Genomic DNA, 27436 nt, shown 5'->3' with positions numbered 1-27436 from the left:
GGGGGCTCTTCCAAATTGCATCATTAATTCTTCTTCTAGCTTCTCCATCATCTTTAAAATTTCAGACTCTCATCTAACAGCCTTCTCAACACTTCCACTCTGCACCTCAAATTCAACTTACCGAAAGCTTAATTCCCCTTTCCTATCTCAGCCCTATTCCTTTTGTATTTTTGCTACTCTATTCTTGGTTTTTTTCTGCCGCACTGTGTGACACGTGGGATCAAACCCACACCCCCTGCATTGGAAACACAGTCTTTACCACTGGTCCACCAGGGAAGCCCCTACTCTATTCTTGATCACAAGTTATCTGCCTAATCAATCAAGCCAGAAGTCATCCTAAACACTTCATCATTCTTCTCTCCCTTGTCCCCTACAGTCAGTCACCAAATCCTGAGGATTCTACCTCTAAAATATTTCTGTCTGTCCGCTTTAAATCCATCCTCTGCACTCCACAAATCTGCCTGTTCCTGCCCACCAATTCCCTTCAAAATAAAGACTGAACCCTAGCAATATATGTAAAGCCCTCCGAGAGCTACCTCTCCACACCTTCCTTCACTGCCGTCCGCCGCCTCCCCCTTTGATCCAGTGATAAGTGTCCTGCACAGGCTGCTGCATCCTACTTCTCCTTCTCTTACTTCACATTCCCTCCTTTCAGCTGATTCTTATCCTCATCATTTACAGCTCAGCCCAAGTATCATACACCCCAATAAGTAACCACTCCCACACGCGCATGCCAGTATAAACCTGCGACTATCTATCCGTAGCTCTTAAAACATCGTATTAAAATAATCTGTTTATGCATCTTTGACTGCACTCGATCGTAAGAGAGCTGAAGGCAGAGATCTTAAAACTCCAACCACCTGGCAAACATAACAGCGCAATCTCTGTTGACTTGAATTGTAATTTTTTTTCATTTCCCTCAAACAGACTACAGATTGGAGAAAAAACTGTATCACCGAAACACAAAATCCTCACTGCAGTAATCAATTCTTGCTCACAAAAAGGTCTACAAATAAAACTAAAAATATCCCTTCCTCATAAGATTTCCTTCCTCTTAAAATCCCTGACCCCAAGCAATACTGGATGCCAACAATATCCCTGACCCCAAGCAATACTGGATGCCAACAATTATGGTTGCAAATAGTCTTGTGTGAACAAGATTACAATAATGATATGAGCATAATCTCAGTTGATAATTTGCTACAGAGGTCTTAACTACACAAATTTCTATCAACAACAAAATAGTATATTGTATTCGAAGGATTCTTAACAAATTATCTAACGCTAACCTAATGTGTGTTCTTTCAAACAAATTTTTGCTGAATAAAAGAAAAGGGAAACAAAAGTGGGCCAAAAGATATAAAAAAGAAAACTATTAAAAAGACCATAAATCAAATGTTAAAGGCAACAGTTTTGGGTTTCCCCATAAAATATAGGTATATGTAACCTATAAACTGCTTACATATACTTAAAATTACTTATATAATTGCAAAGTTCTGAAGTAGGCTCCTGAGTGAGTTACTAGAGGAATAGCCCCTGGACTGGTAGGCATCAGTCCTGAATCTACCATGTTAGCTGTAACACTGATTAGACATTGATTAAGACATGTAATCATTCTAGCAATCATTTCATCTCCTCAACAGCAAAAGAAGTTATTGAACATCATATCTATGGCATTTACTACATGTAAATTTTACCTTAAAAAACATCTATCAAAACAAGAGATGAGTCATTAATCTGAGCTGTTTTTATTCTTCTATCACATACAACTCATCTAGAAGCACCCTAATTAAGACAAACATTTACTACACCTTAAAAAGTCTTCAGATGGTTCATCATTAAGGAAACAAAGACTAGATGACCCCTTTGGTCTCCTCTAGCTACTCTATTACAAACAGTAGCACTACTCAATTTACACTTGAGAAAGAAAATGCTAAAAAAAAAAATCACTGCCTTAGTTACACCCCATGACAAAAATATCAGCATCTGTTTTCACTGTCTCTTCCAGTTGTATAATCTTAAATTAACAGGTTCAGATACTACAACTGTCCACTTTTATTCTCCACTACCGTCCCAAGCCCTTCCTTAAAAGATTTTACAGAAGGAAGAGATTTCTTAGTCTCTCCCACTTATCATCCAACAAAAGTCAAAAGTCAACCAGAGCAGGAAGATTAAGAAGTATTATATGAATCATCAACTTCAACAGGGAGATTCTTTTCATTGAGCCCTTCCCAACAAAGTGTGTGATAAAGTGGTCTTTTTAGGTTATTATTACTTGATATGTAATTTTCTGTTTTAAAACTATATAACATTATAGAATTCTTCAAAAACTACTAAATAAAAAACATAATAAAAAGCTGAAAAACTCGGGGAAATGTACAAAAAATAAAGGAGCTGCTGAGTTAGGTTGATGAAATTAAGACTCTTTAAAGTTTTCTTCAATGAACAACCAAAATTTTTTAAAAATGCTTTCTCTAAAACCATGATCAATTTTTCTACAGAAACAAAACATATGGGTTGTTCGATTATTGATGAGTAAATGCTCAATGAAAATATAAACTATTTTTTAAAACATTTATTTATTTTGGGCTGTGTTGGGTGTTCATGGTGGCACATGGGACCTTTCGCCACTGGATACAGGCTTAGTTACTGGCGGCAAGTGGGATCTTAGCTGCCCAACCAGGGATGGAGCCTGAGCCTCCTGCACTGGAAGGCAGATGCCTAACCACTGGACCACCAGGGAAGTCCCTGACCTGACTTTTTTAGATGGCATTATTCAGTTTGTTGATCACTAAGGCACAGCCACTGACATATGTGTTTTAAAATACGACTGGGGCTTCCCTGGTGGTACAGTGGGTAAGAATCTGCCTGCCAATGCAGGGGATACAGGTTCGATCCCTGGTCCGGGAAGGTTCCACATGCTACAGAGCAACTAAGCCCATGGGCCACAACTGGGGACCCGTGTGTCCCAATGACTGAAGCCCGTGCGTCTAGAGCCACGTTCTGCAGCCAGAGAAGCCATCACAGTAGGAAGCCCAGGCACCTCAACAGCAACTGCAGAAAGCCCCGGCACAGCCACGAAGGCCCAGCGCAACTGAAATCAATAACTTTTTACAAAGCTGGGGAGAGAGGACAAGGTGATGAAAAGGGAAAATGATTTTTAAAGTAACACTATTTCAGGACCCCAACTTAAAACTTTGTATATACTCCACAGAAATACCATTAGGGCAAAAATCAGTATTTGTTATGTACAAAATGAGACAGCATGTACTTCTGCTGAGGACAGACTGGTACTTCTTTCACCTAAGCTTTAAGGAATAGCAATTTGAAGACTGTTGTAATTTTAACTACCTGCAACATAACTTACACATGTTGTAAACAGAGCGTTCCGTTACACAGCATGAAAAGAATTCATACCAGTGAAACTTTACAACAAGATGTGCTATTCTAGGAAAGATACAAAATTATGAATTCCTAAGAACTGAGTACTACAATACTCATGAGAAAAGCACATGGGAAATCTGTCACTCCAGTCTATTACTTTTCATCATATTTCTATCCTTTCTATGGAATATACATATATTCCAACATATATAATGTTTTAAATTTACTAGAGTTACCTGTATGCATGCAAGTTACAATGCACTTACTGGATACATTAACAAAGAAAATTTTGGAGAGTTACAAAGTAAAGTCAATTTTGGCAAAATTTTCCTACAAGTACTTTTTAAGTAGTTCTCACCAAAACTGTGCAAGGAGAGGGATACAACTATTTATACTTTTTTAATAAAAACTTCTATTTAAAGACAGTTTTAAACTTATATTCAACTTACACTCAGGTCAGTAGAAATATGAAACTCTCAGACCACAGTAATTTGATAGTAAGAAAAGAATCAATGAGACGTTAGCAAATACGAAAATTAGTTTTTAACTAAAAATCTTTGAGTACCTGAAATAATTTCCTACTATTCATATTACTACCTACCAAAGAAAAATTAATCTTTATGACTGAGATAAACTGAAGACAAAAAGTTAAAACTTCCCTGGTGGCTCACCTGCCAATGCAGGAGATCCAGGTTCAATTCCTGGCCTGGGAAGACCCCACATGCTGTGGGGCAGCTAAGCCCATGGGCCCCACTACTGAGCCCGTCACCCAAGAGCCCAGGCTCCACAACGAGAGAAGCCACCACGATGAGAAGCCCGTGGACCGCAGCTAGAGAGTAGCCCCGCTCACCCCAACTAGAAAACGCCTGCATCTTCAACAAGGGCCCAGCACAGTCAAAAATAATATACGTAATTTTAAAGTTTTAAGAAGAGCGAATTTTTATAAAAATTACTAGTCAAAGATGAGGTATGATCATAATTCTCTACGGAAAATATCCTCTTGTTTGCTACTACTAAAAAACAGGATAAAACAAAACGGGAAAGATTAAAGGCAGAAGGAGAAGAGGGTGGCAGAGGATGAGATGGTTAGACAGCATCACTGACTCAATGAACATGAATCTGAGCAAACTCCAGGAGACAGTAAAGGGCAGGTGAACACGGCGTGCTGTGACCCATGGGGTCGCAAAGAGCGGGACACAACCTGGCAACTGAACAACAAATATTACAAATGAGGGGGAAAAGCATGAGAGTTTGCAGTGTGATTATATTTTTCAAACAATTTTTATCAGTACATCAGAAAACTAAAGGATTATATTTTATAATTACCTTATTTAACAAAATACACTAAAGCAGGTACTTGTAAGGTCAGTAAGAAGTTAATCATTTTCAACTCAATAGAATAATCATACATATTTGGGGAACATCAGGAAGAAAGCAATTATTACTGAAACATATAATCATAGTTTTTCTCAACTGAAAAGATACTTACTGGTTCTGTATATTTTTAACAAATATTACACTCTTTTAACAAAATGTATTTTAAATTTCTACTTAAACAGTAACTGGTCAACATGAGAAACTTAAAATGTCATGTTATGATACTAACAGATTCTTAATCTCCCTTTCTTATTTATTTTTAGCAATGGCTCTGCTTTTTTAGTTTTCAATTTCTCCATATAGAAGTATTTATTCCAAAGAAAATATTCTTCCTAAACCATATATAAGCCACTATTACTAAATATAATCCCAATTATTTCTGAAGTATTCAAATGCCTTCTACTAGTACAATTTTATGTTTCTTTAATCCAAGTAATAAACACATTTCCTTGTTCTATGATTATTATGCTATTATGAAAACCTGACTGCTAGAACCTAAAGTCAAAGCACAGTTGATGATTCATGTTTTACCTAGATAAACTTCCTTTTCTATAATTTCTCGAAATGAAAACAGGAGAGCCTACAATTACCACAAAACATGGGGTCACTAATAGAGTTAAATGGTCTACTGTGACCTTATTTTAAAGTTACATTAAAGACTTTTTAATGTAAATGTTTTACAACACTAATTTTTTTCCAATGGTATTTTAGTGTTTTCCTCCATCCTTTTCTAAAAATACCATAATAAATGGGGGACCTGCAGATGTAAATAAAAGGGCCAGCCAAATCTATAATCCATGCTTGTCCTTAAGGTCTCACAATTCTTCCTGGGACCACACTTAGTCTCACTCATTACTATCAGACTCACAAGATTTTCAAAAGACCCCAAGAAGCCCAAGTTTCTCACTATCACCCTACTTCCACCACGGCCGTCTTCCTTAATGTTCCTACACACTACACCTTTCCTGATCACAGCTTACTTCTATGTTCCATTGCCTCTGAATCCTCGACTGTTTGTGGTATCAGCAAATTTCTTTGATAACTAATCTGTGCTAATACTGTCAATAAAAGGCAATAGTTTATAAAGCATCTCTTCCAGAGAATTTGTAATTTTAAACAAAACACTGTAGAAAGAATTCCGTACCACAAAGGAGAGACACAGAGTTTGGCATTGGCTATTCTCAAGTTAAACCTCACAGTCAACCACAGAGTCTAGCTGTGCAAGTAAAAACGAATGTGGGCATACACCAGTAGTGAATGTATGTCTGGCATAGATATGTCATAGCAAATGTAAAGTGGAAACTAAAAGCTAGATGGATTCATCTTAAGTCCCACCTCTGTTAAATCTTCTCATCTTCAAAGAGCAAATGACCCCTGCAGTCAATCCAGTTAAAATTGTCAGGTAAGCACCCAAAAGAATTACTTAGAGCATATCATATACGAGGTCTTCTCAGCACACCTGGTATTTATGACTAAAGTGTCTTTTCTAGTTTATGCATTCACAACAATTTGGTAAATTACAAATATAATTAGATACGGTTTATTCCCAATTCTGACAAACCACTTTTTTCTCTATCACATTAATCCAAAACTCTATGAATGAGGTAATCTTATACCAGTTCATTCAATCTGCAATTAATCCTACAGTTACAAGTCTAGAGTCTAGAACATCCTTTCTGAACAACAGATCGAAGGTTTTTTTAAAAACCGGCCTTGGATGGATTCTGCTGTATAATAATCTCATGAAGAATCCTCTTGACCTAAAATCTCAAACACTGGATCAGCTAGATGAATTGAGGAAAGATAAAACACCCCTAATTCTGAATTTCTTAACCACGAAAAAAAGAGTAGCATTACTAGCTCAGGTGGAATGTCCAAGAGACACTATGTAGAATACTATGAACATTGTATTATAAACAAATATTAAAACCGATCCTATTTGGTTTTTCTATGCAATCCTATTTAGAATTTCTGTACAGTTTCAAGCCCACAAAGGTTAAGGACTACACCGCTTAAGAACTTTCACAGCCTTTCAACCTATACTGAAAAGATTATTAAAAGAATTGAATGAATGAAGAGCTAGAACAATTTGGAAGAGTTCTTGAAGACAAAGTGTACACACAACTCACACTCACCTATCTGTAAAACAAACTTTATTGAAAACATTAATGCTTTATAAACTACAATAAAGGTCACTAAAGTGACCAGATAAAATCTACACTAAACCAATAATTTATTTTATATCCTTTTAAGTGACATATCTGGCCCTACTGTTTAAACAAACCGACTAAGCAACCATCCAATTGCCCTCACCTCCACTTCCCACCCCCTATTCTTTTTGCTTTGAAGGTAAGCATGAAGTTCAACTCAATCCTAAAAGACTGCTTCACCTAGGAGCTACATTTTACCTTGACTTTCTTTATGACCTTGGGAGGAAATCTACCAAATGACAATTATAATACCATTTGTGTGTTCCTGCTTATTAATGAAATTCAATTCTAATATGCAAACAATAGTGAATCTTTGAACCTAGAGAGCTGAAAGCCTTTGAGTTACAAATATCAAATGATGTGTAATGTAAACCACATTTTTAAAACTTAATTTGACTAGTTAAAAAAATTACAAAGGCCCCAAATTAAACAAGATTGAAAAACAATTCTGAGAAACACCAACAGCCTCCTATTATTTCTCTTTAGGGACAACTGATTTGCAATGTGGAAAATAACAAGAAGGAATAAAAGTAGCTTTAACTAGCCATTTCCTTGCTTTGTAAGCGTTAACAGCTGGACAGCAAACGAAAACTTGGCAAAGAACGGGAAGACGGTATATAAAGAAACCTACAACCTGAAAATTACGAAGATAACCTATCTTTGAAGTCACTAATTGTATACATACGTTGGGCAGTAATCTTGGTATTGTCTTATTAGCATTGGAAAGGTAAATCCCTGCCTTGGAGGAACATCTACTAAGTACATCTCAAGATCTTAGTGCAGTTTACGAGCAGTATCTTGGTAGGTTTCCCTAAGGTACTCTAAAGTACCTAACATCCTTCATACATCCAGCCACGACAAGAGTGAGAAGTAAATAAACACGACCGACTTATGCAATTATTCATCACGGAATTCTAGTCAAGAGTGCAAAAGTAAGTATCTACACAGGCATTTACTACCCAAAGAAAGCATAGAATGCTCCGTACACTAAGATTCACCCTTAACTGACCACTATAGAAACCAGAGGCCTTCACTCTGGATTTCAAAAAGTAACAATGTCAACTCCCCATTTTAACAGCAGACAAACAGTGCTTCGTGAAATCACTTCTTCCAGGTCCTCACAAGGTGAATCTAAAAACTGAGAGAGAGAGCAACGCCCCCTCTAAAGGCACCCTACCGTAAAGAATGAAATAACGAGAACATCAGACGGGTCCAGGTTAGATAAGCAGATCCAAGCCGATACCCGGGAGGGACCGCAGGTCTGGGGACTAGAGACGTGAGATCGGGATGTGTGTGCGGGGGGGAGCAAAGTGAAATCCAACCCCAGAAATCACAACACAGGCCGCAGCCTGAGAGCTGAAGCTGGCGGGAAGTGAGCTCCGCTCCGTTCCCGGGGGAGTGAAGAGGCGAGCGGCTCCACACCGCGGTCGGACGCGCGCCCACGGGGCATGCCTACCCAGGCGCCGGAGCCGCTGGCGAGCCCGGGCGCGAAGGGGAGGAGAGCCCGGCAGACGGCCCCGAAGAGGCGGCGGACTACGGCAGGGCGCAGCGGCAGCGTCTGGGCGAGGGGGATTACCTAACTGTGACGACAGAGAAGTGTCCTCGGGCTCCGGCGCCGGCCCCGGCTGCGCAGCGTGTGGTGTCTTTCCCGCTTCGCCCGCAGCAGCAACAGAACCAGCTCCTTCAGCCAGTCGCCATTTCCCGCCTACCGACCTGCGGCACCGCACGGACGGGGACCCGGATGGAACGCGGCTGCCCCGCGCAGGCGCCCTGCCTCCCCGCTCCCCCTCCCGCCGCGACCCCGCGCGGAGGGAGGGAAGGAATGCGGGCGGCTCCGGCGGCAAAAAAAAAAAAAAAACAGCCGGAAAAAAAAAAAAAAACCAAGAAACAACTTTACTTCCGTAAAGAGCGCTAGAGTTCCTGCGGCCGGAAGAAACTCAGGAGCCCGAGTTCCTGACGAAAACAGACGGCAGGGCCTTGGGGCCGGATGCAGCCACAAGGACAAAATCCGCCGGGCTCCGCCGGAGCGCGGGATGTTTGAGCGTGAGGGGCCTCCGTAGCGGCGGTCGCAGGGGGAGTAGGGAGTGGAGAGGCGGGGACCCGAGGACGGTTCCCCCCCGCGGCTAACGGAACTGCCTCAGCGCAGCGGGGGGGCGCTCGGCTCGGGGGCGGGGCTCGGGCTGCGCCCCCTGGCGGCTGAGGCGCAGTCCCGGGCCGCGGCGGGCGGGGCCGGCCCGGCGCGCGGGGAGGCGGGGCGCGGACCGCTGCGGGGCCGCGTCCGGCCGGTCCCGGAAGGTCTTCTTTTCCCGCGCGCCGCCTCGAGGGCGCAGCCGTCGTTCGGGGGTCACGTGAACCCACGCCTCGCGTGTCGGGCCGTTCTGATAAAGGGCCTCCTCCTACCGCGGGCCCGAGTCAGAGGGCTGACAGACTCGCGGCTGAGCATGGACCCGTCCGGGGCGTCCAGTTCCAGTGGAGAGGCAGGAAACCAAGCGTGCTGACGGGAGGAGCATGGTCTGTGCGTAAAACTCCGGGTCGCTGTCGTTATTCCGTCAAGAAATATGTCCTGTAAACTCTTCATTTGTTAGCACCGTACCAGACGCAAGGGATGCGACAGAGAACAAGGCAGGCACTTCGAGAGTTCACAGTCTGTTGAAGAAGACCGACAAGGAAACAGAATTGAGATGCGTTGTGAAAAAATGACCACAATGAGTTCTTGACGGGTGCCGTAAGAGCACGGGGGAGACACGGGGTAGGAGGTCTGGAAAGGTTTTAAGACGACGTCTGAGTGACACGTGAAGAGCCGATGTAACGAAGGAAGAATACCTAAGTAAAGGAAACGAGATGGAAAAGTCGAAAGACGCGGTCGCATTGAGCACTTGGGGAGGTTGTTCTATGCCACAGGGATACAGGAGTTGCCGGGAAGATGGTGAGAGGTAGGCAGAGAACTTTGTGAATCTGGTTGGTGCTGTTTCAAAGTGTGGAGCAGGTGGGTTGTCTTCTGAAAGCCTTAGATTCTACAGATCATGTCTGTTAGAACTCAGGATTCATTTGGATCCTAAATCTTCCCGGTACCAGAATGCTCTGAATGCGACGTTTATTGAGAGCGGTGGTATACAGCGTGCAGAACTGGTAATACTCCGCAATATAACAGATTCCTGAAAAACGAATTGAAAATCAACAAATAGTTGTTGATTATCTAGTGTGTACATGAAAAGCAACAGAATATAAGCAATTACCCCAATTGATTAATAAAATAACTATTACACCGAGTTAGAATTGGAAATATTTCTGAAACAATTTCAAGTAGTAATTATTTCATATCTTCACTCTTAAAACTTAAATATTGATACTATATGGTATTTACAAAGTTTTGTATATGCATTTTGATTCTCCCAGCAGAGATAGGCAGGTGATATTAGTCCCTCCATTCTTTAGTTGAAAACACTGAAATTTTTTTTTAAAGCAAGGAAGAGAAAGGGAAAAACAGACACCATATCCAAAGATGAGTGCAGTCAGCTAATAAGAAATACCATGAGGATCCATGTCCTCCTCCTACTCACTATACCATATCCTACTGTGTTCTGTGGCAGTATTACTATTGTTTAGATGTTAAGGTTAGAAAGGTTGATGGTAGTAAACCTAAATACTTTTGCAATTTATTTAACGATCAGTTTTATAATTTATTTGTTAACTTATGTTAACATTTCAACATCATTTACATACAGTGGTCTCTTTCTACTGGTCCTTTTTCTGGAATATTTAAAGATCAAATGAGATTATGGTGTTTTTCTTTCTCCTTAAGTGGTAGTTGTCAATGTGATTAAGCTTCAATACCAATACTGGTGAAGATTTTAGAATAAAAGTTTAAAATTTTGGACTTTTAAAAAATGTGAAGTATATTTAGATGCACAGCATTAGCCACAGGGGAAAAAATGGAGAAAGCCAGTGGCGTGTATACTGTTTAAACTCTTCAAAACTATGTTATATGAAAACAATAAACTGACATGTTCACTAAGTTATGTAATACAAGTATCTTGAATCTTCAACAGTCTTTCAGTAGATCCCTTATTCCAGAGTATATGGAATATATATTTACCTTTTTAAAATATATTTGTTTGGCTGCATTGCATCTTAGTTGCAGCACATGGAATCTTTGTTGCATCACGCGGGATCTTTCACTGCTGCGACAGACTCTAGCCTGCGTTGTGGCACGCAGGTTCAGTAGTTGAGGCGCTTGGGTTTAGTTGATCAACGTGCATGCAGGATCTTTGTTCCTTGACCAGGAATTGAACCCATGTCCCCTGCATCGATAAGCGGATTCTTAACCACCAAGGTTAAGACTTCCTTGGACCACCAAGGAAGTCCTGAGTTACACATTTTAAGCCCCCTTAAGTGTGAGCGTATAACAGTGAATTTTATGATTTTTACTACAAGGAGCTAAAAACATGTGTCCACACAAATACCTGCTCACAAATGTTTATACTAGCTTTATTCTTAATTGCCAAAACTTGGGGCAACCTAGATGTCCTTCAGTAGGTAAATGTATAAAAAAAACTGTGGTACATCCATAAAATGGAATCAAGCCATGAAAAGATATATGCTTAGTTGCTCAGTCTTGTCTGACTCTTTGTGACACCATGCACTGTAGCCCACCAGGCTCCTCTGGCCATGAGGATTCTCCAGGCTACAATACTGGAGTGGTTTGCCATGCCCTCGTCCAGGGGATCTTCCCAACCCAGCAATCAAACCCAGGTCTACTGCACTATAGGTGAATTCTTACCGTTTGAGCCACCGGGGAATCCCTGAAAAGGTTTCAGTTCAGTTAAGTCGTGTCCGACTCTTTGCGACCCCATGGACTGCAGCACGCCAGGCCTCCCTGTCCATCACCAACTCCCGGAGTTTACTCAAACTCATGTCCATCGAGTCAGTGATGCCATCCAACCATCTCATCCTCTGTCATCCCCTTCTCCTCCTGCCTTCAATCTTTCCCAGCATCACAGTCTTTTCAAATGAGTCAGCCCTTCACATCAGGCCAAAGTATTGAAGTTTCAGCTTCAACATCAGTCCTTCCAATGAACATTCAGGACTGATCTCCTTTAGGATGGACTGGTTGGATCTCCTTGCAGTCCAAGGGACTCTCAAGAGTCTTCTCCAACACCACAGTTCAAAAGCATCAATTCTTCGGCGCTCAGTTTTATGGTCCAACTCTCACATCCATTCGTGACTACTGGAAAAACCATAGCCTTGACTAGACAGACCTTTGTTGGCAAAGTAATGTCTCAGCTTTTTAGTATGCTATCTAGGTTGGTCATAACTTTCCTTCCAAGGAGTAAGTGTCTTAATTTCATGGCTGCAGTCACCTTCTGCAGTGATTTTGGAGCCCAAGAAAATAAAGTCTGCCACTGTTTCCCCATCTATTTGCCACGAAGTTATGGGACCAGATGCTATGACCTTTGTTTTCTGAATGTTGAGCTTTAAGCCAACTTTTTCACTCTTCTCTTTCACTTTCATCAAGAGGCTGTTTAGTTCTTCACTTTCTGCCATAATGGTGGTGTCATCTGCATATATGAGGTTATTAATATTTCTGCCGGCAATCTTGATTCCAGCTTGTGCTTCTTCCAGCCCAGCGTTTCTCATGATGTACTCTGCATAGAAGTTAAAGAAGCACGGTGACAATATACAGCCTTAACGTACTCCTTTTTCTATTTGGAACCAGTCTGTTGTTCCATGTCCAGTTCTAACTGTTGCTTCCTGACCTGCATACAGATTTCTCAAGAGGCAGGTCAGGTGGTCTGGTATTCCCATCTCTTTCAGAATTTTCCACAGTTCATTGTGATCCACACAGTCAAAGGCTTTGGTGTAGTCAATAAAACAGAAATAGATGTTTTTCTGGAACTTTCTTGCTTTTTCAATGATCCACTGGATATACCTGGAAAGGTTTGGGGGAATCTTAATGCATATTACTAAGTTAAAGAAACCAATCTGAAAAGGCTATATACTGTATGATTCCAATTATATGACATTACGGAAAACTCGAAACTTTGGAGACAGTAAAAAAGATATGTGATTTCCAGGAGTTTAGGGGTAAGGGAAGAATAAGTGCAACATAGGGATTTTTAGAGCTGTGAGTTTATTCTATATGATACTGTAGTTTTGACTACATATCATTATACATTTGTCCAAACTCAGAATTTACAATACAAAGTGCGAATCCTAACATAAACTCAGGACTTTAGTTAATAATTATGCATCAGTGTTGGTTTATCAATTGCAACAATTCTGCACTGGTGCAGGGTGTTGATGGTGAGGAAAACTGTGTGTGTGTGTCTGTGTATGTGTGTGGGAATAGGGTATATTGGGTCTCTGCTATGTTGTATTCAATTTTGCTATTGACCTGAAAGTTCCCTAAAAAGTAAAGTCTACTGTAAGTATGCTTGGGCATGAATACATAGATACACTCATTCAACTATAAGTTTTATAAACTCTAAATACCAATCAAATATTTCCAGTGACAATTTAGTGTCCAAAACGAGATGTACTGTAAATATAAAATATATGCTAGATTTCAGATTTAGTACAAAAGAATATAAAACATCTCAACATTCTCTACTGATTACATGTTGAAATGGTAATATTTTTGACATATTGGTTAAATATCAGAATTTCACTTTCTTTTTTTTTTTTTGACAGTTTCATGCAGCTTGTGGGATCTTAAGTTTCCTGACCAGGGATCAAACCTGGGCCCTTGGCAGTGAAGGCATGGAGTCCTAACCACTGCCAGGGAATTCTCTCACCTATTTTTTAAAGGAGGCTACTAGAAAATCTTTAAGTTACACAGGTAGCTTGCATTATATTTCTATTAAATAGTGTTGCACAGGATATTCACAGGGCTTGTTCTCACACTGCATCTTCAGAAAGGCCCTCCGTGGTTATCCTATTTGAAATAGGATACAACATTTATTGTATCCTATTCCATCTTCCATCAACATTTATTTATTCAGATCTAATTTTTCTCATAGCATTTATCACTGAGTATAGAAAATAGTTATTGCTTCCTCTGCCGCGCAAGTTCCATGAAGGCAGCAGCTGTTGCTGTTGTATCCCTAGTACTCAAAACAGTTCTCTACTCAGGAAGGAGTTGAAAGAACGATCCGTGTTCTTTCATGATGGATTCTTTAGGCTTATGTGTTAAGGAGTGGGGTGGACAGCATCTTGAGGACTTAATAAACATTTGAAGAATGAATTCCAAATTCACATTTCAGGGTCTCAGCATTTCAGCCCTCCATTTCCAAATACAGAAAACTACATGTGTATGTCTTCAAGTTCATTCTGCTGCCACCTCCGATCTGCTATTTAACCCATCCAGTGATTTTTCATTTCAGTTATTGCACTTTGCAATTCTAGAATTCTCATTAGGTGTTTATTTAAACGTATTTATTTTTAATTTGAGGATAATTGCTTTACATTATTGTGTTGCTTTCTGCCCACATGAATCAGCCACAGGTATAATACATTGTGTTGCCTCCTCCCTGAGCCTCTGTCCCACCTCCCAGCCCACCCCACCCTTCTAGGTTGTCACGGAGTACCGGGCTGAACTCTGTCACAGAGCAAGTCTCCACTGGCTCTCTAATATTACATATGGTAATGTGCATGTTTCCATGTTGCTCACTGCGTTCATCCCACCCTCTCCTTCTCGCCCTGTGTCCACAAGTCTGGTCTCTGTCTGCCGTCTCCAGCGCTGCCCTGCAGATAGGTTCATCAGTGCCGTCTTTCTAGAGTCCATATATATGCGTTAATATACGATAGTTTTTCCCTTTCCGACTTCACTCTAATAGGCTCTATCATTAGGTTTTTATAGCTTTTGTTTCTGTGCTAAGATTCCCTGTTCACTCATATTTTCATTTAATCTTTGAACATATTTTTAACACCTGCATTAGCAAATAACAATATAACAACAGTAAAAGAGACCATCTCAATTTTTCCAACTATGGACCACAATTTCTTTTGTCTTTGTATATCCAGTAATTTTTTAAATTGAATACTGAGTACTGTGTATCTCTTGTAGAGATTCTGAATTCTGTCACCTCCTGAAAATTGATGATTCTTACTCTAGCCAGCACGTCAGTTCCTGGGCGGTCACCTTACACTAGTGTAGGCTTGGCTTTGTGCTCCATTAGCTCATATCTGTGGAAAGCAAGGAGGACTCGGGTCTCCACACTCTGACTCCCCTGCCATTCGAGTCAGAGCATGTTAGGGCCGTCTACAGTAGGTGTCACTCCGGGGTATGGTCTTCATACTCCTGAAGTACAGTCTTTCTAGTGTTTTAGCTGGCTACACTGTTGTTAAGGAGTGTTCCACCTTCGGAGGCCCAGACACCCAGGGTCCCTCAGCACTGTTTTTCTGCCAGCACTGCTTGACCTGGGTATCTCTGTTCCGTTCTCATCGGTGTCGCAACTGCTGTTCGGTTAAGTATCCGGTGGTCTTGCTGTGGTTATATACCCTGTCCTCAGGCATGGACTTGTGGGGACCCCTTTATGGATTTCTGAGGCCACCTCTCTAAATAGCTTCCTTCTCTGACGCCCCACCCCACAGATTCCAGCATCTCAGCTGCTCCCCACGTGATCTCCATCTTGGCTTGCACTCAGCCTCTTTACACCTCAGGGAGCAGGCTGACTGTGGGGCTCAAGTGCTCAAGTTTCCCCTCTCTGAGAAGTTTCAGTTTTGTGCTACCTGAAAACAGGTGCTTAATGTATCAATATCTTGTCCAATTTTATAGTTGCTACTAATCCAGGAGGGCTAGGTAAGTTACTAAATCATAGCCAGAAGCAGAAGTCGGCCTTCCCTCAGAGTTTTTGATGTGGATCTAAGGAAGGAGGAGCAGCGTCTCTCAGGGGGCAAAACAGAAACCCTGGCCTACTGGAAATCTTGGTTGGAGCTTTGGGGTGGAGCTGGCCTGAGAGAATGACGAACAAGTGGAGAGCAGCAGCAATCAGAGTGGAGAGCTGCCAGCATTCAAGGCCCCGTTTCAGCTGTCCTCAAGCCAGGAGGAGTTTACCCTGTATGCATTTCCCCCTCCAGCCCCATCTTTTTTTCTGGGATAGTTGGTCTAATTTTCATCTAGAACCCTTAGCGAGGGGTACCTTTTAAAAGCAATTAGATGTAGTCCAATTAGAATTGAATGTTAATGGCCCACATGTGATGTTAAGACTCAATAACCTAAACTTTGAAAATGAATTCATGTCACATTGTCTTATTGGAGCGTATGGTAAAATATGTGAGAGACGTTTCCAAGGTCAGCCATTGTGGGAAGTGACTGTCTGCCTCATAAATATGTTGGGTTGTTTTTTTTTTTAATTCTCTACCCTCATATTCTAGCAAATTTCGTTCTAAGATGATACAAATGAGAAGTCAAAAAAGCATATAATCTTAAGACTTTTAAATAAAGGGATATGTTTGAGAAATGACTTTGCAAGTCATATTCACATTTTCTCTGGAACCATTTTTTTCATGTATATTTTATATCTGCATTTTCTCTTTATTGGGACAGTAGCAAATAACCCCGGAGAAGGCAATGGCACCCCACTCCAGTACTCTTGGCTGGAAAATCCCATGGATGGAGGAGTCTGGTAGGCTGCAGTCCATGGGGTCACGAAGAGTCGGACACGACTGAGCGACTTCACTTTCACTTCTCCCTTTCATGCAGTGGAGAAGGAAATGGCAACCCACTCCAGTGTTCTTGCCTGGAGAATCCCAGGGACGGGGGAGCCTGGTGGGCTGCCGTCTCCGGGGTCGCACAGAGCCGGACACGACTGAAGTGACTTAGCAGCAGCAGCAGCAGCAGCAAATAACCCGAACTTACGCGGTTCTCCCTATCTTACCCCTTCCATACTACTTTTAGCCTCATTTCTATGATCCTTGCTCATGAGACTCTAGCCTCACAGCTGCACTGTTTCAGGTACATGAGAATCTGATTGTCTGGAACTTTATAGGCCTTGGAACTTTTGTTTAATTTATAATGGAATTAATGTGTTGTATATGAATAAGAATCAGAAAAATGGAAAAAACAAGTTTAATTTTTAATTTATTAGAACCCAGTAAGTGATGATTTTAAAAGCAGAGTTTCCATCAAATTAACACTGAATTCAGGGCAAAAATACATTTAAAAAACATAAACTGTAAGGCAGAAGTAAAACATTATAAAACCAGGATGTCTAATACAGACTGTAGAATGTCAGAATTTTAAGAGATTCACATAGTATTTTATAGCACTAAAATGTTAATACAGTCAGAAATATCAATTGATCCAAGATTTCTCCGTTTATAAAATGTCTAGACTGCTGATTGAAGGCGTTTTGCTGTGTGAGTAACAGCCACCATACGACCAAGTGACTATTTCTATGACAAAGGAGCTAAGGCAGGAAGTTCACGGTTTTCATTTGTGAAGGTTTTACAGTGTTTAAATATAAAGTGTTACTAGGAATATGTTTCAGATTCGTCTTCCCACCCTAACTTCCAAAAGGTACACATCACTTCCCTTTAATTCCATTTTAAAAAATGCTGTAAACTATCATTATAGGCCTGACTACTCACAGCAAAAGCATGAATTACTTACTTTGATAGGGTAGAAAAAACAATTTTAGTAAATCACTACATCTTTTCTTGGTTGCTAAATAATTTTAAACAGAGATCTAATAATTTTTACACCTCCAATAAGTGAACAACCTTTTTATTTAACCTCTGTAAGTTTGAATTCTGACTAGAACCTGAGTTACAGGGGGTAAAAGAAAAGCATCTCACGTTCACCTGCAATTAACAGTAGCCCTTCTGAAAAACAGTTAACAAGTTTAAATTCTCATGATCAAAACCTTTTATTTAGGGGGTGGGGGATAAGATTTAAAAGTGCTTTCAATCAGAAAATAAGGATTAGCTAGCTTACATATTCTACTGAAGGGTGTCAAAAAAGACAAATGCATTTAAAATAATTTTTAAGTCTAGCAAATATGAGGTTTATGGGCTCTTAACTAACATATTAAGTAGATAGAAAGATTCTTCATCTTCATTACAAACTTTTCAGCTATTTTAATAAAATGGCTGTAGACCTCACTGTACTTCTGTTTATCTGTGCATTAATAAAAACCTGTTAAAACCGCTTATTTAATACTTCTGAAAAAGTCTAGTCAAATAAGGTCACTAAAACTACCAGAGAAGCTTTGAAATACTGACTGAAAATTCATTTCAAGGTTGATTTAGCCTATTTCGGAATCTGGCATTTAAATCATTAATATCTTCATCAACTTTAACTCTGAAAATATAAAAATTTTAGCCAGTAACAGTTACAGTTAAACAGTATTGATATTATGTGAAAAAATAAAAATAGAAAATAGGTCATCAATCATGCATTTCACAATTTCATGAAGTAAGGTAAGTATAACTCATAAATACTGTTACGTCTTTGCAGGTTTTCTCCGCTCACATCAGGCCTCAGCTGAAAGCTTGTCTACCACACGCACTGGCACTCACGTGGAGTAAGAACAGGAGGGGTGATTTTGCACGTCGCTGCCCAGAGTTTGGCTGCAGGTGCCCCTCTCTTTCATGAAACTATTCTAGGTATAACTCCTTGAACAGCGTGAGTAAAGAGTGGACAGAACAGAACACCTGTTGGGCTAACAAGAATGTACTCGTGTATAAAAAGGTTTTCAGCTGAATAATTGTTCTCACTGTGGTTCTGCTATGTGCAACATATAAACTGTACAACCATTTTTCCTGTTTGTCTCTTTGTGGAAAGAATTAGGCTCAATAAAATGTAAAATATACATTAGTTTGCTTTAAATGCAAGGATTAAAGTTTTTCTTACTTTGTTTTTGGCTCAACTGTAACATAACCCCAGAAGTCTCTGCTTTAATAATACAATATGAAAAGTTCACATATGTACATGGGTACATTCTGTCATTAAATTTTTCCTTAAATCTATCTCAATGTATCTTTACAACTGATACAACTGATCTTTACAACAAAAGTCAAAATCAACAAAGTAGAAATGGTTCCATTTTACAGCACTTTAGGTTATCTGAAGTTTTCCTTCACGGCTTAAAGGGCATCATTGAAACGTTGCTTTCCATAGTCTGCAGGATCCATTTGAAGTTCTCGTTCTTCATCGTCTATAAGGAAAACAATCAGGTATCAAGAATATTATTTTTAAAATCACTTGCAAAAATCCAATCAAATATCTTTTTTTTCCCTTCAGTCTACTCCTTATCTTACACCTGGAAATAGTGTTCTGTTTCTTAAGATGCTTGGTTAATGAGTGAAAAGTCTGTAACTGTTTTAGAAGATCACTTAATTTTAACAAATCTTTTGATGATAGAGAAGAAAAAAGCAAAGGAAGGGAAGAAAGGAAGGGAAAAGAGGGGAAGGGGACAGAGAGAAAGGAAGAAAGAAAGATGGGGAAAGAAGAAAGAGGATGAAAGAAAGAAGCAGAGCTGGACAGTGAGCAAAGCTGTAGGGTCCCGTAAGCACTGAGGAGCTGATCCTTCTATATGGAGGTATTATTCGCATGTAGATGGAAGCCGGTCCTTTAACGCTTTGATGGAAATTGTTCTTTATACACTTTCATACCTTTAAAAAACAAACATTTTTTCTAATAATACAATTAATCCATAACCATCATGTAAAAATTAGAAAATAAGAGGAAAATTAAAGTTACTCATAACCCCCGTATTTAATATTTTAGTGAATTCCTTTGCTCTTCTGCAAATAGCTTACCAGCAACTTGCAAAATGGAGTATATTAACTAAAAAAAAAACTTTTCTTGACCAAAAAAGAGAGAAAAAACTATTATACAATATCACTAGACACTAACATCCTCAAAGTCACTTTTAGTAGCTATATTAAACGACTTCATATAGTGCTTCAGAGTTTGACTTATTTGGCTATTGTCAGGTTTTTCTGGGTCCTTGGCTATCACCTATCACGTCACTACTCTCAGCTTAACTAGCAATAACAATTCTTCCTTCTAGTTTTACAGTTATTTCTATCTTCAGGTTTTGAAATAAGACTGCTCAGAGTATTAAAATTAGTATTTTAATTAGAGCTTAAGAGGCTCTATATTTTTTAGTACATGGTTTTTAATGACATCTTTTGGCTCCTCCACAGCCTTAAAAATAACTTTCATTACCTTTTGGTTCAGTTACAATTACCCAATAGGTTAGTTTTTGACAGACTGAAAGTATTACTATCATAACTGGGAAATAAAAATTTAAAGAAGGTTATATGTTGGATTCCAAATTCATGTGTACACTGTAGCTGTCTCCACTCTGTTCTTTGCGGTTTGACAGGTCCTCTCCTCTCAGCTTCTCCAGCATCATCTGTGGCAACGCTTTGCTCCGGAAAGATGCCATGAGGTGTAGGAGCTATGCATGTAATGTGCCAAGTAGTGTGCCAAGCAGTGACTGCTCGGTCGGGTCCGACTCTGCGACCTCATGCACTGCAGCCCCCAGGCGCCTCTGTCCATGGGACTCTCCAGGCAAGAACACTGGAGTGGGTGCCATTTCCTGCTCCCCAAGTAGTGCATGTGCTATGTATTAACTTCCCATAATGACATGTTCTTATTTCTTCTTTACAGTTAGTCATTAACAATGCCAAACAAACCAGCTTTCTCTTACCCTTCAATAACTTTCCTGTTAAATTTATAGAAATTCTCTTTTAGAAGTGCAAATTGATCTCATATTTTTAATACTGTAATTCAATAGGAATGATAACCCCAAATCTGTTATTTGCAAAGGCTGAAATTATATCCATAATCACATTTGTATTTTAAAAATATACTAATCACTCTCTTATTAAAGAACTCTTTGTACTTTAAGAAATTATCTTGGTTTTGAAAGGGAAATAATCACAGGCACCTCTATGGAAAGCTCTCCTTAGGACCCATGTTATGGGAACTCGCTACGTGGCTATAAACACATCTTTCAGGACTTTAGTAACTAGACGAAGACAATCACCACAGAGCAGTGGGAAAAGCTACTATATAAAGGAGAATTTCTAGCAAATTAACAGGAAAATTGTGAAAAGGAAAAATGAGATTACCTTTGAGACTTTAAAATAAATAATTGTAAAGAGAAAACAAGAGCAAAGTTATGGGAATAGAAAAACTGAATTCTAGTCCTGGCTGAGGCATTTAACAAACTTGATCTTGTTCCTAAACCTCTTTAGACTTCTAATTACCTTCTTGGTAGAATAGGGATAACAACTATTTTTCCTACTTCAAAGTATATTAATGGATAGGAAGGCAGCCTTTACTTCTGCAAGTCCTGTGTAAACTCAAGGAGGAATCTGTTGGTTTTACCAATTTATGCTTTACAGCAAATTTTAATACGGGGTCTTCACACTGCTTTTCATAGTACTTCTGCTTGCCTTTTTCTTACACTGTGTATCATCTGCATGAGCTAGAGCCCACTCCCAGTGTAGCTGTTCTAACCAGAATTCAAGTTCTACCAACAACTTCTTTGCATTTATCTATAAACACAATGAAATTACCTAGCCAAATCTGATATAGGAGAACAGCCACTATATATAATTATATGGTCTAATATTTTATTTCATTTTATAAAGCAGCAAAATCTGTAAATAACTCAGCAACATAAAATGACTATTAAATATAAAGATATTTATAATTTATCAAATAATTTCTAAACTCGCTCTTGAGTCAAGAAAGGACCACCTCCAAAAAGCAAGCTCTACCAAGCAAGAATGCCTTGGGGAAATAGGCAGTGAGTCTCCATTAAAATGTACAGGTTAATGCACAGGCCAAAGTGCAATTATCCTGTAAAGCATGCAAACCAGGGGAAAAAATTCTGTAATTGCTTTATTTTTTTTTTAATTATTTTATTCAACAAACACTTATATAGTACTTACAGTATGAAAGATCCTATTCTAAGTGCTGAATAAATATTTAAATCATATAATCCACATAACAATTGTTGAGTTAGGTAACTATATTTATCCCTGTCTTACAGTTGAGGATTCTGAGGCACGAAAGTATAGGTAATTCACAAGGTCACACAGCTAGTAAGTGGCGGAGCTGCAGTTCAGAAGCAGTCTGGCTCCAGAATCCAGGGATTTGGGCCCTATGCTAGACTCCCCTCCATGGATTATACTCAGTGATATGCGCTCCATCTTCTATTTGGCAAACATGGAGCTTCTATAGGGTTAAAGATAAGAGTACACGGAATTTGTAAACATCCATATCCTTATTATAATCAAAAATGACTTAAAAAAAGATACATCCATCAGATGTGTAGTGTTTCCAGATTTCATCTTGTAGTTAACTTTTTCATTGTTGTTTCATTGGGAAAAAATGTTTATAGCACTGTAAATTAAAAAATATTTCTCTCAGTCAGGATGTTTCAGAAAACCAGGAATTAAAAATCAAACCAGGACTGTAAATACAGGAAAAACAGGCTGCACTTAATTCTGCAGGAAACACTGCAGGCAGGACTGACCCAAATGACCAACGTGCATAAACAGGCATCAGTGAGAAATCTGGACTTACTGAAAGTGAAGGCCGCTCAGTCGTGTCTGACTCTTTGCGACTCCCATGGACTATACAGTCCATGGAATTCTCCAGGCCAGAATACTGGAGTGGGTAGCCATTCCCTTCTCCAGGGGTCTTCCCAACCAAGGGATCGAACCCAGGTCTCCTGCACTGCAGGCGGATTCTTTACCAGTTGAGCCACAAGGGAAGCCCAAGAATACTGGCGTGGGTAGCCTAACCCTTCTCCAGGGAATCTTCCCAATCCAGGGATCAAACCCAGGTCTCCTGCACTGCAGGATGATTCTTTACCAGCTGAGCTAGAGATGCTGTCAAAGCCTGCATTTCATAATTAAGAATTTCAGAGACCAAAGTCGGTGTCCTTAGCTGAAGCTAGAACCTTAGTCCCACAGGTAGAATCTCAAATACAAGGGACTCAACAACAGCTTGAGGAAAAACAAAACAAAGAACCCCTGCTCCTAATCCTATGGAGAATAGAGCAGACCCCTATGGACTCTGTGGGAGAGGGAGAGGGTGGGATGATTTGGGAGAATGGCATTGAAACATGTATAATATATGAAATGAATCGCCAGTCCAGGTTTGATGCATGATACAGGATGCTCCGGGCTGGTGCACTGGGATGACCCAGAGGGATGGTACCGGGAGGGAGGTGGGAGGGGGGTTCAGGATGGGGAACATGTGTACATCCATGGCGGATTCATGTTGATGTATGGCAAAACCAATACAATATTATAAAGTAAAAATAAATAAATAAAGCTAATCAAAAAAAAAAAAGAAGAAGAAGTGGCAGATGGAAGGAATCAGGAACTTTAACACTGAGGAGCACCACATCTGCTCTGGAACACCTACTTCTAGAAATAAACTTCCATGAAGTCAAAAAAATAAAGTGCAAGCTTCAATTTGTGACATCTCTGCCTGCAGAGTTTTGGTGGTGGCATAGTTTCCACTTTCTTTCCAGGGTTTGGGGAAAGATGTTGTTTTAGGTATGCTGAAATATGAAACACGTTTGTCCCTAACACTTGTATATTGTGATTCCACCGTGAATGTGACCACAACATTTTAGAACTGAGAAGGACCATCTGTTTATTTTAGTTCAACACCCTTACACTGCGGATGAAGAAACGGTGGCCGAGAGGGTACAAAATACCGGAAGGAGCAGCGGCCTGGCTCCTGGCCCTGCGGCTAATCGTTTTTTCCGTCTACTGCCTGCTTTGGCTTCACGTGCAGCCTGACCTGGGAACCCAACTATTATTTCTACATAGAATCTATGAATAATTCTTTTAACTACTGTAATAATAATCATTTGAAGTACATACTGTTGATAAGCCAGAGAAGAACCATAATTTTCCCTCCCCACGTTTTAGACAGTTAATACTGTATCTCAAGAATCTCTGAAACATTTTAAATGATCTGGGTTTCCAGTATATTCCTTTTTAGTCAGTTCACACAAACTTCTCCCTCTGTTTGCTGGAGCAGATGTCCTGCAAATCTCTGTCCCTGTGGTAAAGGGTCCCTGGGAAGCTGCCCTATGCTGCTGCGGCTCTCATCTAGTGAACCTCAAAACGGGGTAAAAAAAGCCAAATGGCAACCCCCTGCTCAAGTAACATTCACGTGCAGACGAGCAAGCCCCTGAAACCACCATCCCCTCCCTACGTAACTGCGGTATCACCTCAGGTCGTCTCCTCGTGTGCACTAGAATCAGTGGACTGGTTTTGTGGTGAAGGGAAAGGCAGGGGTGCCACGAGGGCCGGCAGCTAACGTGGAAGCGGCCGTGAGGAGCAGCGGTGGGAGGCAGGAGAGCAGGGAGGCACTGGGGACAAGCGCAGCGCGCACAGAAGGCAGGAAAGCGGCCAACGAGAGTCCTGCGGCCGTCAGCAGCAAAAAGCCCTCAACCTTAGGCAGCCAAAATGTAAGAGATGATTTCCAATTATCATTGAAATAAATTGCACTAATAAAAACGTCAGAATTACCCAATGAGATGACAGAAGCTTCTATGAAAGAAAAATAGAGAATGTTTAAAGCTTAAACCAAGCAAGATTATAAGACCAGAAGTTAATGGGTTATTAACCTAGTCACAGTTGTAAGAATAAACGCTCAATGGGACAGGCACAAAATGATCAGTTAACAATATTTACCAAGGGTCCTGTGGATGCTAAGGGCTATTGGGGGGGGGCAGGGGTGGTGTGAAAATGAAGGTAGAAAATGATGCAAACAAAATAGAAGGAAAAATAAATCAAAATTCCTGCCCTCCAAGAGCTTACAGTCTAATTGGTGATTACGATATACATGCATGAGAAAGCCGTAAAACAACATTATAATAATTGCAAATAAATATAATCCAAACAAATTACAAAAGCAATGAGAAAGAAATGGTAAGATTCATGAAAAATGGATGAGACTAGAAAAATGGATGAGTACAATTTTCTCAATGATACCAAAAAGTGTTTGAGAAGTTCTCATTAATATATCCTTATACAACTATAAATCTCTTTCTATTCCCAATAACCATTCTTCTAACACTAGAATGTACTATCAAAATAATGCCTAGGTGGAAGTCAGAGTCACTAGTTCCCCTTTTTCTATCAAAAATGTAACATTCTAGGACAACTATATTTTCTTGAGTTTTACAGAGATAATTCTTGTCAGAAACCGAAATAAAATTTAATTACTTTAAAAAGTTATGAAAGAAATCAAGACAGGTTACATTGAAAAATACTTCATGCAATGTATTATAAAATTGAATACATCACACATTAAGTTCATAATTTTTATAAAGAGAAAAAGCTCCAGAAATACTACTAAATGATAAGCAGGCAGAAAGCAGGCCTAAGAACTTGCAATAAAGCAACATACTCTGATACGCATGCACGGGTAGGGTGCATGCACACACGTGGGTTCTGAACTTTCACTAAGTTAAAAACTCAGAAGGAACACAGTTAACAGGGAAAATATGTTGAATCTGTGTATTAAACATAAAACAGACAAATCTTCACAAAACTGTTAAGGATAAACCTTAAACCTCTCAGAAAAATTTTAAAAACAGACTTCCTCTGCTGAATCATTAGTGAAATAATCTTATCTTCAGTGTGGAAGAGACCATTCCCTTTGTGGCTGTCTGGTCAAAATCTGTACCTAGAATGATGAAATGTTTTCAGATGAGAAATGGGAATAGAATTATCTTCTGGGAGTATTTGCCTTAGGTAAAGTCTAGAGACAGTTTAAACAATTAATTTAGTGCTAAAATTTCTGAAGTGTTTGAGTTTCAAATTAACTGTAGTCACTAAAACATGTAACATAATAACTAAAAATGAAAACAATTAAAATGATCTGTTTAAAGATCTGTAAATACAACTATCACAAAATGGTTTTCAAAACAGAATTGAAAAACTGCACAGAATACCTCTCTGTATGAAGATCGTACTGCTAATAAGTGGGGAAAATTCTACACAAATTCAACCAAAAACTTGAGGAGGTGGGTGTCACGGTCACGGCACGGAGGCCAGGCCCACGCTCACCTTGCACGTCTTCCTCTCCGCCATCACCATCTTCTTCCTCATTGTAAGCCAGCTCGGCCTGCTTGTCTGCCTCATACTCACCTACGTTACCATCATCCCCATTATAATCCGCCAGTTTAGAGCCATGCTGCGGATCAACAGGGGATTCATTCTCATCAAAGAATCGGCCTGTGAAGTAGGCAGAGGATTAAATCAAGAGTGAAGAGAGAAGAAAAGAAGGGACCTATATTGGAGGTAGATCAGAAAGCAGACAAGTGAAACCTGGCAACTTTCAGGATACTGGTTATAAAAAAAAGATACATTTTCTGAAGGTTATTTAAGATAAAAGGAAATAAGAATGAAGACCGAAAATAATTTTGAGAATTTCTCCTGTGTATTAATTTCAGTACTTGCTACTTAAGGTTTGAATGTTTTCTTAAAGAAAAGGGCACAATTTTCAAAACTATTTTCCTAATAACCAACAACTTTTCTGATAGAAGTATTTGTCTAACTTAACACTTTAGGAGGAGAATCAAAAATTTTATGAGTAGATATACATATATGAAACCTGTAGTCATTTATTGTTTTATAAAATATTACTTTCCAGGAATAATTTTGATAACTTTTCTTATCAGAATAAATGAGTACCATGTAGGCTTGTAGAAACCATGCAGTTTCTTTTTGGAAAATAAGACAAACTAACATACTGGTGGGCTATCTTAAGTTTCTTCAGTGACCATGATTCACCATAGCCATGGGTTTCCAAGGAGGTACGGCAAAGAGTAAATTATCAGAATCCCTAGTAGTGTGTGTTTTGAAAAACATCCCAAGTAATTCTGATTTATTCTTTCTCATCTCCCAAACCAGACTTCTAAAAGTCAATGACAGAGGAAACTTAGAAAAGTTGACCTACACAAGGCTATTATATTGCACACATTCATAGTAACTAGAATCAAGAAGAGCAATAGATATAACATGTACTGTAAAAAGCTATTCAATAAATGGACATCAAAAATAAAAATGTTATGCAAACTAAGATCTGACTCCCAAACACAAGTTAAACTCTGACATTAAATTTAAGTAGCATAAAAGTAAATTTTATTCCAATCCCCAAAATATGGATATCATTAACTTACTGATGATTTAAGATTTTTAGAAATTATAAAAACTCTGTGATAGGTTTAAAATTGGGGGAATTATATTTTTAAAATTCACATTGCAATGAGACAAACTTCCTCTGCTTGGAAAGTAAGGTTAAGTTCAAACAGAAAGAATTATGGAGGTATTGGTCAATTCCACAGATGGCTCACCATGTCATCAGGCCAATATATTTCTAACTGCTGAATAGAGAGTCAATCAGAAAATATCCAAAATACGTAAACAGCTTCTATAACTCAATATCAAAACCACAAACAACCTGA

General features: G+C 39.5%; 2 protein-coding genes and 1 long non-coding RNA gene across 6 annotated transcripts in view; 1 reads left to right on the top strand and 2 right to left on the bottom strand.

Annotated features, from left to right (window-relative positions):
• Nucleotides 1-8762, bottom strand: part of CTDSPL2 (CTD small phosphatase like 2) — a 74017-nt gene extending 65255 nt beyond the window's left edge. The window contains exon 1 of one of the 3 annotated variants that reach the window (XM_027552738.1): nucleotides 8548-8762. The gene's annotated coding sequence lies outside the window, so the exon portion shown is untranslated. The remainder of the gene's footprint in view (nucleotides 1-8547) is intronic. The other 2 variants (XM_027552736.1, XM_027552737.1) reach the window with 2 other exon arrangements.
• A 470-nt stretch (nucleotides 8763-9232) lies between these two features.
• LOC113899271 lies at nucleotides 9233-18806 on the top strand. The gene is made up of 2 exons (XR_003512885.1): nucleotides 9233-9904; nucleotides 18430-18806. It is a non-coding gene; the product is annotated as an uncharacterized LOC113899271 (long non-coding RNA).
• Nucleotides 17034-27436, bottom strand: part of CASC4 (cancer susceptibility 4) — an 89113-nt gene continuing 78710 nt past the window's right edge. The window contains exons 9-10 of one of the 2 annotated variants that reach the window (XM_027552734.1): nucleotides 26037-26204; nucleotides 17034-19129 (exon numbers count right to left, since the gene is read on the bottom strand). In XM_027552734.1, coding sequence (XP_027408535.1) covers nucleotides 19059-19129; nucleotides 26037-26204 — 239 coding nt within the window. In that variant the 3' untranslated portion in view covers nucleotides 17034-19058. The remainder of the gene's footprint in view (nucleotides 19130-26036; nucleotides 26205-27436) is intronic. The other variant, XM_027552735.1, reaches the window with a different exon arrangement.

This window comes from Bos indicus x Bos taurus, chromosome 10, assembly GCF_003369695.1.
Source record: "Bos indicus x Bos taurus breed Angus x Brahman F1 hybrid chromosome 10, Bos_hybrid_MaternalHap_v2.0, whole genome shotgun sequence".
Lineage (NCBI taxonomy): Eukaryota > Metazoa > Chordata > Mammalia > Artiodactyla > Bovidae > Bos > Bos indicus x Bos taurus.
The sequence above is the reverse complement of the archived record's forward strand: the minus strand, read 5'-3'. Positions and strand labels throughout refer to the sequence as shown.